Source organism: Sapajus apella, unplaced genomic scaffold (assembly GCF_009761245.1).
Source record: "Sapajus apella isolate SASKATOON/1434 unplaced genomic scaffold, GSC_monkey_1.0 scaffold55, whole genome shotgun sequence".
Classification (NCBI taxonomy): domain Eukaryota; kingdom Metazoa; phylum Chordata; class Mammalia; order Primates; family Cebidae; genus Sapajus; species Sapajus apella.
Genome location: NW_022436995.1, coordinates 5,777,603 through 5,790,232, shown reverse-complemented (window position 1 = coordinate 5,790,232; position 12,630 = coordinate 5,777,603). Strand labels below are relative to the sequence as shown.

Below are 12,630 nucleotides of genomic sequence, written 5' to 3'. Positions count from 1 at the left end.
AGGCTGGAGTGCAATGGCACAGTCTTGGCTCACCGCAACCTCCACCTTCCATGTTCAAGCGGTTCTCCTGCCTCAGCCTCCCAAGTAGCTGCGATTATAGGCATGTGCCAGCACACCTGGCTAATTTTTGTATTTTTAGTAGGAACAGGGTTTCTCCATGTTGGTCAGTCTGGTCTCGAAGTTCTAACCTAAAGTAGTCTGCCTGCCTTGGCCTCCCAATGTCTTGGGATTACAGGCATGAGCCACCGTACCAGGTGGGAACATTGTTATTATCTATAAAAGCTCATATCCTTTGGCCTAGCAGCTGTATTTCCAGAATTTCATAGTCATACTTTACTAATATCTGTATATATAGACATACTTTATAAAATCCTACTTTATAGACATACTTTATTATATATATACCTATAGATAGATATAATTTAAGTATGCAAAAAAAGGTCATCCAAGAGTATTTCAGTTCACCTTAATTCCCTGTTGTGCTGTGTATTCCTCTGTAACTTTTATACCCTTCTAAGATTCTTTATTATCTATTTGTGAGAAACATTGAGTATGGTATGATTTTGTTGTGTAAATGAAAAGAGATAAATATATAAAAATATAAATACCAATATGTATATATGTACACATATATATGTATACGTGTGTGTGTCTGTATAGCTCTTCAGAATTTTTCTTAAACATCCCTCAGCTGGGTGCAGTAGCTCATGCCTGTAATACCAGCACTTTGGAGGCTGAGGTGGGTGGATCACATGAGGTCAGGAGTTCGAGACCAGCCTCAACTAAAAATACAAAAATTAGCCGGGTGTGGTGACATGCGCCTGTAATCCTAGCTGCTTGGGAGGCTGAGGCAGGAGAATCACTTGAATCTGGGAGGCAGAGGTTGCGGTGAGTCCAGATCGCACCATTGCACTCCAGCCTGGGCAACAGAGTGAGACTCTGTTTCAAAAAAAAAAAAAAGCAAAAACCAAACACCTAAAAACTGCTAACTTGTTGGTCTGGACAGGGAGACTGGGAAAATAGGGGTCTAGGGTTGGAGAAAGACTTACTTTTAACAATATATTTAATATTTGCATGTATGCACGTATGTATGTTTTTTTCTTTTTCTGAGTCTCCTTTTCCAAAGTATGTTTTATTTAAAACATAATATGTAAAGTTAATTAAAAATTAATATTTGCTAAAATATATATGGACAAACACATACTATTAAACAATTGGGCTTTTTTGAAGGGTTAATAATTATTAATAAAGGTCTAATTCTGGTTGGGCAGGGCGGATGACACCAGCACTTTGGGAGGCTGAGGCGGGAAGATTTCTTGAGGCCAGGAGTTTGAGACCAGCCTGGCCAACAAGGCAAAACCCAATCTCTACTAAAAATATAAAAATTAGCTGGGAATGGTGGCTCATGCCTGTAATCACAGCTACCTGGGAGACTGAGGCAGGAGAATCGCTTAAGCCCTGGAGGTGGGGGTTGCAGTGAACCAAGATGGCGTCACTGCACTCCAGCCTGGGTTACAGAGTGAGACTATGTCTCAAAACAAACAAACAAACAAAAAACCTAATTCGAACCAACTATACTGAAGTGTGCATATTTTAATAACCAAACATGCAAAACATGTATCTTAGATTCTGACTATGGTGAAATAGATTTTGTAAAGTTTAGAGGAAAAGTATAATTCTATTTCTAAAGATTCTGAAATTGAAGGTAACTCAAGAGAGATAAAAGTTTGTTTTTTTTTAACTTTAATTTCAAGGGTATATGTACAGGTTGGTTCTGCAGATAAATTGTGTGTCACAGGGGTTTGTTACATGTATTATTTAATCACCCAGGTAATAAGCTTAAGTACTCAATAGGTACTTTAACAATACTCACCCTCCTCCCACCCTCTATGCTCAAGTGGACCCTGCTGTCTGTTACTTTCTTTGTGTCCATGTGTATTCAGTGTTTAGCTCTCACTTATAAGTGAGAACATGGTGTTTGGTTTCTGTTCCCATGTTAGTTTGCTTAGGGTAATTGCCTCCAGCTCCATCCATGTTGTTGCACAGGACATGATCTTGTTCTTTTCTACGGCTGTGTAGCATTCCATAGTGTATATATACCACATTTTCTTTATGTAGTTTACTGTTGCCTAAAAAATTGCTATTTAGGTTGATTCAATGTCTTTGCTATTGTGAAGTGCTGCTGTGAACATACACATTCATGTGTCTTTAATGTAGAATGATTTATATTCTTTTGGGTATATATCCAGTAATGGGATTGCTAGGTCAAGTGGCAGTCTGTTTTAAGTTATCTAAGAAATCCCTGAACTGCTTTCCACAGTGCTGAACTAATTTACATTCCTATCAGCAGTGTATACACGTAAGATGCAGGGTTTTTTTTTTTTTTTTTTTTTTTTTTAGACAGAGTGTTGCTCTGTTACCCAGGCTGGAGTGCAGTGGTGCAATCTTGGCTCACTGCAACCTCGACCTCCTGGGTTCAAGTGATTCTCTTGCCTCAGCCTCCTGAGTAGCTGGGACTACAGGCAAGTGCCACCATGCCTGACTAATTTGTATTTTTAGTAGAGACGGGGTTTCACGGTGTTAGCCAGGATGGTCTCAATCTCCTGACCTTGTGATCCACCCGCCTTGGCCTCCCAAAGTGCTGGGATTACAGGAGTGAGCCACCTCGCCCAGCAGATGCAGGTTTTAAAATGATTAAATTCTGCATGGATGATCACAGATGATTGTAAGAATAATTTGAGAAAGACATCTTGAATAATAGTGTCTTAACATGAATATTATTCCAATGTACTTAAAAAATAAGATCTATACTCTTTAGTGTTAGAATGCTTCAATCTTTTATTTTTTCAAAAGTAAAGTATTAGTAGGGTTATCTGGGCAAGGACATTATGGCAGTTTTTTTTTTTTTTTTCTTTTTCTTTGTACTTCATTGTACATTTTTTAAAAAAGAAAGAATCTAAACCCAAGAAATATCCTATTAGGGGAAAATGTGTTCTAAAAGAAGGAAAATTTCAAAGTCACATACAAAAGAGAATTAAGAAACTGTAAGAAGACTACAGGATTAAGATAAAATCTCTTAGACCAGGTGTGGTGGTTCATGCCTGTAATCCCAGCAGTTTGAGAGGCTGATGTGGGCAGATCACTTGGGGTCAGGAGTTTGAGACCAGCCTAGCCAACATGGTGAAACCCCGTCTCTACCAAATATATAAAAAATTCGCCAGGTGTGATGGCATGTGCCTGCAATCCCAGCAATTCGGGAGGCTGAGGCAGGAGAATCCTTTGAACTCAGGAGGTGGAGGTTGCAGTGAGTCAATGTGGTGCCACTGCACTCCAGCCTGAGCAACAGAGCAAGACTCCATCGCAAAAAAAAAAAAAAAAAGGAAAAAAGAAACCCATAAAATCTCTTGATAAACAGTGAGTTAAAATGAACTTTCAAAGCTGTGTTCTCAGTTTATTGAAAAAGAAATGGATAATTCCATTGTTTGGGATAGATGGTGTCACATTATCTTAAAACTGAAAGGAAGTATGTACTTTTGCGATATCTCTATCAAGAAGAATAATCTATAGACTAGAATAGACATTCAGCATTACTTAAGTATTCAGATAGTTTAAGATTGTTGGGCCAAGTGCTGTGGCTCACACCTGTAATCCCAGTACTTTGGGAGGCCCAGGCAGGTGGATCACCTGATGTCAGGAGTTGGAGACCAGCCTGACCAACAGGGAGAAACCATGTCTCTACTAAAAATACAAAATTAGCCTGGCGTGGTGGTGCATCCCTGTAATCCCAGCTGCTTGGGAGGCTGAGGCAGGAGAATTACTTGAACCCAGGAGATGGAGTTTGCAGTCAGCCGAGAAAAAGATTGAACAAAGTGCAACTAATTGCTTCTCATTTGTCTTTTTTTTTCCTCTCTCCTAAATGAATATACTTTTTAGGCCCAAAGGATTATATATCAGGGTACTAAAAATATTTATGTAGTTGATCTCAGAACCACTGTAATCTTTTAAATATTATGGAGACCAACAAGGAGAGGCTTGAGAAATTGTGGACAAATGTTAGATTAGGTTTTGAGAGGCAGATGGCTTTTGGAAACCACACATTAGTGACTGATATAAATTATAGGAAAATTGTAGAAGCTTGACATTGGGTCTTGCCCAATGAGGCTTTAAAATAAAATACCGCTTCATTCCTATCACTAGGCCTTTTGTGCATCTTCTACTCTAGTTACACAAAGTTGTTCACCTTACCCAAACTCTTGGCTCAAGCTCTTCCTTCCACCAGGCATTCTGCTCTATCAAGTGCTACCTCAGAAGTCTCTCATGTGTACCTCAAGCTGGAATTAATTTCTCCTCTTCTTTGGTCCTCTCATACTTCATGAGCACACCCATCATTGAACACAGAATATTTTCCTTAGTTGTACACATGTTGGTGTACAAACGTTGAAGGACAAGGTCTTGGAGATAATCCTGTTTTTCACAGTAGATTAGATTAGAAAATTTTGAGGGCAAGAAACAAGTTACATCCAGTTTATTTATTATTTGTATTTATTTTTTAGTTTTAAGGAGCAAGGAGTTTAATAGGCAAGAAAGAAGGGGGAAGAAAGAAGGAAGCAGCTCTCCTGTACAGAGACAGAGAGAGGGGTGCTCCAAAGCTGAGACACAGAAACCCTATATCTAGTTTATAAGTCTCTGACTCCCCTCCTTCCTTAATCATATAATGCAATGCCTAACTTAATGATTGGGTTGGGGGACCCCACTGGAACCCTGGCATAATATACCTTAAAGAAGTTGTGTATTTCAATTAAGAGTTTATATGTAAAAGTTTCTTGAATTGTTGCACCATGTGCTACATTTTATAAATCTAGTTAAAGCTTTGATTTCAGAGCAGTTTTATCTGGAGGCATTATAAATGACCATATGGAATTTAGGCATCTTTCAGCAGAAATTCGTTTATTGACATTTGTTTTTTTGCATTTGCTTTTCATTAGTTGTCACCAAATTATCTGGTCAAAGCAACATACACTGCACATTACTTGTTTATTACTTTAAATTCAGCCAATTACATTTAAGAATTAAATACACTAAATGCCAAAGAATATCTTTTTTTTTTTTCTGGAATGGTGTAGGTGTATTTCTTGGAAGAGTGTGTCACAAAAATAAATTTGAAAACGTTACTCTATTTAACAAAATAAAAGCAAACCCTACCGTTGACTCGTGATTATTACAGCTGATTTTAAGTTGTTTTGTACATTTATTCCAGTAGGTGTCACTGGTGAGTCGATGAAAAAAATCCTTTCCCAAGTGTAACGTTTTAATTAAAAGAAAGTAAAAGGTTTAATCAATAAAAGAGACTGAGAACATTCATTTCTTGAGAGTTCAAAATTAACGTATTTATTCAAAAGAGACAGGGTCTCGCTATGTTGCCCAGGCTGGAGTGCAGTGGCTATTCACAGGCGCGATCCCACTACTGATCAGCACGGGAGTTTTGACCTGCTCCGTTTCCGACCTGGGCCGGTTCACCCCTCCTTAGGCAACCTGGTGGTCCCCCGCTCCCGGGAGGTCACCATATTGATGCCGAACTTAGTGCGGACACCCGATCGGCATAGCGCACTACAGCCCAGAACTCCTGGACTCAAGAGATCCTCCCGCCTCAGCCTCCCGAATAGCTGGGACTACAGACACGCGCCACCGCGCCCGGCGGTCTGGTAGCGGCGCAAAATAGCACTAGAAGCTGTGTGGTAGTGACGTCATCAACTGGGCCGGCCCACAACGCCTCCAAGATTTCGCCTCACGAAACAACCTGACCACACTGCGCACGCGCTTTCTTTGAGCACTGCATTCTGGGTAAACTGTCTCAAAAAAAATTGAAGAGCGCATGCGTAGAGTAGCTCCTTCCTTTTACCTCGTTGCCTTTCTGAGAGCAAGATGGGTCACCAGCAGCTGTACTGGAGCCACCCGCGAAAATTCGGCCAGGGTTCTCGGTCTTGGTGAGAAATAGTCTGTGATTTTAGGGAAACGTTGCCCTAGATCGCTGAGCTGCTCAAAATCTCAAGTAGAGGAGACCACAGGCGGCACTAGGGAGCAGGCCGACTGGGAGCCGGTGGTGCCGCCATTACAGGCCTGTGCTGGGGCCGGGAAGTCTCGGGAAGCGGGTAGTGGCCGTCTGAGTGCAGAGTCTTGTAATTTCTGTGACCTGCAAAATTGCTGTCTCTCTTTTTTTTTTACAGTCGAGTCTGTTCAAACCGGCACGGTTTGATCCGGAAATATGGTCTCAATATGTGCCGCCAGTGTTTCCGTCAGTACGCGAAGGATATAGGTTTCATTAAGGTAGGCGTCCGCGGGCTTACTACCTGTTGTTTCCGTTGGGGGAGAAGGTGGTGGTGGTTCTTTATTTTTTCTGCGTAAGACAACCGACAGATCTTCCCTCGGGTGGTGATTCTGAGCATTCGACCCAGAGCTTTTCCTCTTTTATAGTTGGTAGCTGGTGACAGTGTTGATGGTTTGGGCAGTCACATTAATAGAATGGGGAGGTGAAGGACTTAGTCTTTCCTACCCCCTTTTTACTTAGCCAGTTTTAGGTGCCATGTATTGTGTTGGGTGAAATTACTCACTTTACAGAAGCCACTAAAATTGTTTTACTTACCGGTCTTAAAAGTACCTGTAAGACAGAGTGAGACCCAGGCTGGAGTGCAGTGGTATTCAAGTTATGACTCACTGCAACCCCTTGAACCCACAGTGGGTTCAAGCAGTTCTCCTGCCACAGCGTCTGACGTAGCTGGGATTATAGGCACGAGCCACCACGCGCAGCAATACCTAGATATTTTCTAACCAAATGTATGTATTAACCACTGACCGAAAAATGTTTGATAACGTCATATACTGGAATGAACTTGAGGTTTGGAGCCAGAAAGACATTGTTAGGATTCAGCAAACGAGGATCTGCCATTTAGTGGTTCTATCACTTGATCAAGTGAATGTTTATATGAGACTTTTGGCTTCTAAAAATCATGTAAATAGTAGTTTATTTTTTTAGGTGAAAAACGAATTTATAATTGGCTTTTGAGATAAACTCACCAGCTTTCTAATTCTTAATTGTTTTGTATTGAATAGTGCCTACTTGTTAAATATAGATATTTTTATGGTCGTGTTCTGTAATGATGTAATTTTTTTTTGAAACGGGATCTCACTGTGTTGCCCAGGCTGGAGTGCAGTGGCGCGGTCTCAGCTCCCTACAACCTCCACGTCCCGAATTCAAGCGATTCTCCTGCCTCAGCCTCCCGAGTAGCTGGGATTACAGGCATCTGCCACCACGCGCGACCTTTTATTTTTTTGTGGAGATGGGTTTCACCATGTCGGCCAGGCTGGTCTTGTACTCCTGACCTCAGGTGATCCGCCTGCCTTGGCCTCTCAAAGTGCTGGGATTACAGACGTGAGCCAGCACGCCCTGCCTGTTGCAAATTGTTAATAGGAGTTATGCAGTGTAACCGGGACAGAAAGTACCTGTAAACTCAGACTTGGTAGCGTTGAGCAAATACTTTGTCAGTGTATGCTTCCTGTTAAAATGAGGAGGTTCACATTATTCATTTGGGAGGTAGTATATCACACCGAAGAAAATGGACCTTGGCCCACGCCCTAGCTCTGTGTCCTAGATAAACTGTGGGCCAGGCGCAGTGCCTTAAATCTGAAATCCCAGCACTTTGGGAGGCCGACAAGGCGGGTGGATCGCTTGAGTCCAGGATTTAAGCGACAAGCCTGGCCAACATGGTGAAAAGCCGTGTCCACAAAAATTACCTTTGTATGATTGCCTGGGCCTGTGGTCCCAGCTACTCAGAAGGCTGAGGTGGGGGATCACTTGAACCCAGGAGGCCGAGGCTGCAGTGAGTGGAGATGGCTCCACTGCACTCCAGTCTGGGAGACAGCGAGGCTGTCTTAAAAAACAAAAATGAACTGTGTAATTATAGTTTCCTGCTGAACAACTAACCCATGCATTTCATAAAGATTTAGTAGTGTTTTGGGAAACATTTCGAGGGAAGAAGCAGGAATAGCATTACTAAAAATCATTCTAAAACATAGCTGATGTTTGTGGAGTACGCATTCAGTAAATATTTAAACTATGTAGATCCTGGTGTAGTTAGTTTGGGTGGGTTAAATGTCCATTTAAACATTGTATAATGAGCCAGTTTTTGTGAAAATCAAGTAGAGATTTAAAGCATTATGAAATAATTTCTTACCTGCTTTTTTTTTCAGTTGGACTAAATGATCTTCAAAGAATTATCCAAGACACCTACCATGAAAAACCATGATAGTTCTTTGTACATAAAATAAACATTTTTAAAAACCCTTTGGTTTATGAGTGTTTTAATATGACTGGAATAGTTAATTGGTTATAGAAATATTTTAAAAATTAATATTGCCTTCTCAATAGATTTGTTTCAATGGCTTATTTTCACTGAGTTACATAAAACTATTCGTGCCAGTACACCGGTAAATGCCAGTTTTATTTTTATACTTTGAAAAACACGTGGCAGTTTCATGGCTGTAATCCCAGCACTTCGGGAGCATAGAGTGGGAGGCTTGCTTGAGCCCAGACCAACTTGGGCAACATAGTGAGACCTTGTCTCTATAGAATAAAGAAAATTTTAAAGAACTTTGTGTGTCTATGTACACACTTTTGAATAGATACAGGGTCTCAAGTCTGCCAATGTGTGCATGTGCATATTTGTAGAGAAAAGCAGTCAGTTTGGAGCATTTGGAGGGGTTGTGCAGGTTGTAAAAGAAATGATGGTACTCAAAGACATTTACTGAGGGACCCAGTAAAAGGTGAAGTCTAGGTGTAATGTGGTTGCTTTAACCTTGGTAATGCAGGTGACTTAACGTGAGATGGAATAAATGAAAGTAGGTGAAAGTTCTTGGGACTTATCATCTGGAATCCTATTAAAAATGCCCTATTGGAGTATACCCTGTTCCTCCTGATTGGTCTGTGAGCAAGAGCCCCTGTGTGATCCAAGTGTGAGAAGTACAGTTCTACCACTTGTGGACAACAATTGTACAAATCCTTGAATTCCTGTATGCCAGACGCTGAATTTTGTAGTGAATGAAAAGTTCTCAGTTGAATGTATACGCTGTTAGAGCAGCAATATATGATAATGTGCATTATTTGAAGAAAAGCAGGGTAAAAGAGGTATATGTTCTAGATGTTGAGGTCAAAGAAAGCCATGCTTATATTTGGGTTATGAACTTAATAGGCAGAGGTTACAGCATAGTTTCTGTAGGGAAGAGAATTCCTGGATGGAATTAGAGAAATAGCAAAGTTGTGGCTGAAGAGTAAGAAAGTTGGCCAGGGTCTGTATTACCCTTGTAGGTTATAGTTAGATATTGTGAGATGAGCGAGCATTCATTGTTTTTGTAGAGGCGGGGTATTAACAGTACTGTGCTGTCCGGCTTGGTCTGATTTTTTTTTAATTTATTCTGAGACTGAGTCTTGCTCTGTTGCCCAGGCTGGAATGCAGTGGAACAATCTTGGCTCACTGCAACCTCTGCCTCCCTGGTACAAGTGATTCTCCTGCCTCAGCCTGCCGGGTAGCTGGGATTACAGGCGTCTGCCACCATCCCTGGCTAATTTTTTGTATTTTTAGTAGAGGTGGGGTTTTACCATGTTGGCCATGCTGCTCTCGAACTCCTGACCTCAGGTGATCCAACTGCCTCAGCCTCCCAAAGTGCTAGGATTACAGGCGTGAGCCACTGCTCCTGGCAGCCAATTTTTTGAAAATACAGTATTGAACACATTCCTAATATAATTCCCTTAGTAGGAGCTTGTAGAAGTTAGGGATACTGGAGCTTAAGTTTCATAAGCTTCATAGTAAATCCACCTATGCTCCTAACCCTGAACCCCAGGAGTATGTGATGATAAATGACAGTCAGTGTTGGGGAAGTGTCTAGGAAAGAGCCAGGTTTCAGTCTGGGTAAGGAGGTGAGAAGAATACTGAGAGATGTGGTTGAAGGTGTAGAAAAGATTTATTGGTAATGGGATGAGCTGGTATTGCAGATAGGATGGATGAGAAGCTGTGTCACCTAAGCAACTGCAAAAAAAAGTTTGGGAAGGCCAGGCATGGTGGCTCATGCCTGTAATCACAGCTACTAAGGAGGCTGAAGCAGGAAAATTGCTTGAACCTGGGAGGCAGAGGTTGTGGTGAGCCCAGATCGCACCATCGCACTCCAGCCTGGGCAACTAGAGCGAAACTATGTCTCAAAAAAAAAAATTTGGGAGATGAGAGAAGCTTACATATGTAGTGGTGAGTTAGGTCAATAAGGGTGTGAGATGTGTTTGATTTGGTTGTAAGAGTCTCTTGAATGAGCTGGGCTCTGGTCTAGTGTGATGGCCTGGTGTAAATTCTGTAAGAGATGTGCAATGTCTTAGGTAATGGAAGGGAAACACTCCCTAGCCAGTCCTATCCCTGTGTATACATGGTGGTAGTGAGTGGGAAGGCTGCTGTGGGTAAGTGGTCTGGCTTCTCTATTAGGGGTTGAATAATGCTTACTTGATATTTTGTTTTAAGATTTGTTATGTGCCAGACATGCTAAGTGCTTTATGTACATTACCTTTTTCAAGTCTTAGAGTACTTTTTAGTAGATACTATCATTACATAGCTGAGGAAACTGAGGCCTAGAGATTAAGTAATTTCCCCAAGGTATCCCAAAGAAAGAGACAAAACGAGTGGAACTGGGTCTGTCTGACATCAGTGCTTATGCTCTTAATATGCACAACACACTTATTGTAAGGTTAAAGGACTATGCATCTCTTTTCTTTCTATCTTTTTTTTTTTTTAAAAAAAAGACAGGGTTTCACCATGTTGGCCAGGCTGGTCTTGAACTCCTGACCTCAGGTGATCCACCTGTCTCCGCCTCCCAAAGTGCTGAGATTACAGGCATGAGCCACCACGCCCAGCCTAGGACTGTGCATCCCTTATCCCCAAAGATCACTTAGTTGCTTGAGGGCGGGAGTAAATGTTTCCTTTCATATTTGCATGCACAGCAAGCACATAGCAAGATGCCTTGTAGATTAGTAGGTCCTCATTTGTTGGGGAATTTAACTAAATTACCTAGTAAAAGTTCAATAAGTATGGACGGCAAAAGATGATAGGGCCTATAGGAGAGGCCCAAAGAACCACTGGTACATAGAGGATATATTCTTTCTTTTTTAAAAATATATTGTAGGGACAGGGTCTTGCAGTGTTGCCCAGGTTGGTCTTAAACTGCTGGCCTCTAGTGAGCCTCCTGTCCTGGCCTCCCAGAGAGCTGGGCCTACACATGTGAGCCACCACTCTGGCAGAGGACATATTCGTAGGTTTAGGTTCTGTCTTAGTGTTTTTGGGCCACTGCAACAAAATCCAGTAGTCTGAGAGGCTTAAATAACACATTTATTTCTCACAGGTTTGGACGCTGGGAAGTCCAAGATCAAGGTGCTGGTAGGTGCCTTCTCATTGCATTCTTACATGGTGGTTGGGGCAAATGAGCTTTCTTGGCCTTATTTTATAAGAGCACTAATCCCATGAGGGTTGACCTCTTATGACCTAATCTTTTTCCGAAATGTCCCACCTCCTAGAACGCACAAGCTAGGGTTTCAACATGTGGATTTTATGGGGGACACAAACATTTTCCCTATAGAATCTCCTTTAATACAACAACTCCCTGAGGTACAGTCCCCATTTTACAAATGAGGTGACTGGGGCACAACGAATGAGCAACTGTTCCAAGATTGAATAGCTAGTAAGTGAGATTCAACCAGGTAGTATGTCTTGAAAACTGCTCTTACCACTAAACTGTAAATGTTAAACAAAAAGTGAAAGGTGGCTGGGTGTGGTGGCTCACCCCTGTAATCCCAGCATTTTGGAAGGCCAAGGTGGGTAGATCATGAGGCCAGGAGCTCGAGACCAGCCTGGTCAACATGATAAAACCCTGTTTCTGTTAAAAATACAAAAATTGAGTGTGGTGGCATGTGCCTGTAATCCCAGCTACTTGGGAGGCTGAGGCACGAGAATCACTTGAACCTGGGAAGCAGAGGTTTCAGTGAGTTGAGATCATGCCACTACACTCCAGCCTGGGAGACAGAGTGAGACCCTGTCTCAAAAAAACTCCCCAAAATGCAAAAAACAAAACAAAAGTGAAAGCTTTGGTAAATATTGGTAGTCAACAAAATTGCCGAAAGAAATAATTTTTAATAAAAAGTTAAAAATTGTAATATGTGCTACAATTTTACTATGTTAAAAAAGAAGTGCACAGGGAAAAGAAATCAGAAGGAAACATGTCATTATATTAGCAGTGTTTGACTTTGGGTGATGTGATTTGTGATTTGATTTGTAGCAGTGTCTGATTAAGACTCATTTAGAGATTGAGTATCCAGAGACTGCAGTATATAATGTCCCTGGTACCAATACTGCTAGTGAGGCTTCTGCTCCTCCTAAAACAGGTCATTCTATTTTTAGATTGCTTTGATAGTAAGTTTTTTCTTAGCTTGCTATGATTTCTACTGATTTTGACTGATACTCATTGATACTAATTCTATGTTGTCCTGTACAAAATAAGCCTAATCTCTGCAAAAAAAAAAAAAAAAAAAAAAAAAAAAAAAAAAAAAAA

General features: G+C 41.2%; 1 protein-coding gene across 2 annotated transcripts in view; it reads left to right on the top strand.

Annotated features, from left to right (window-relative positions):
• Nucleotides 1-5,799: 5,799 nt before the first annotated feature.
• RPS29 (ribosomal protein S29) overlaps nt 5,800-12,630 on the top strand; it is a 7,762-nt gene continuing 931 nt past the window's right edge. The window contains exons 1-3 of one of the 2 annotated variants that reach the window (XM_032244522.1): nt 5,801-5,984; nt 6,225-6,324; nt 8,245-8,340. In XM_032244522.1, the coding sequence (XP_032100413.1) occupies nt 5,923-5,984; nt 6,225-6,324; nt 8,245-8,253 (171 nt within the window). In that variant the 5' untranslated portion in view covers nt 5,801-5,922 and the 3' untranslated portion in view covers nt 8,254-8,340. Of the gene's footprint in view, nt 5,985-6,224; nt 6,325-8,244; nt 8,341-12,630 lie in introns of those variants that run through there. The other variant, XM_032244521.1, reaches the window with a different exon arrangement.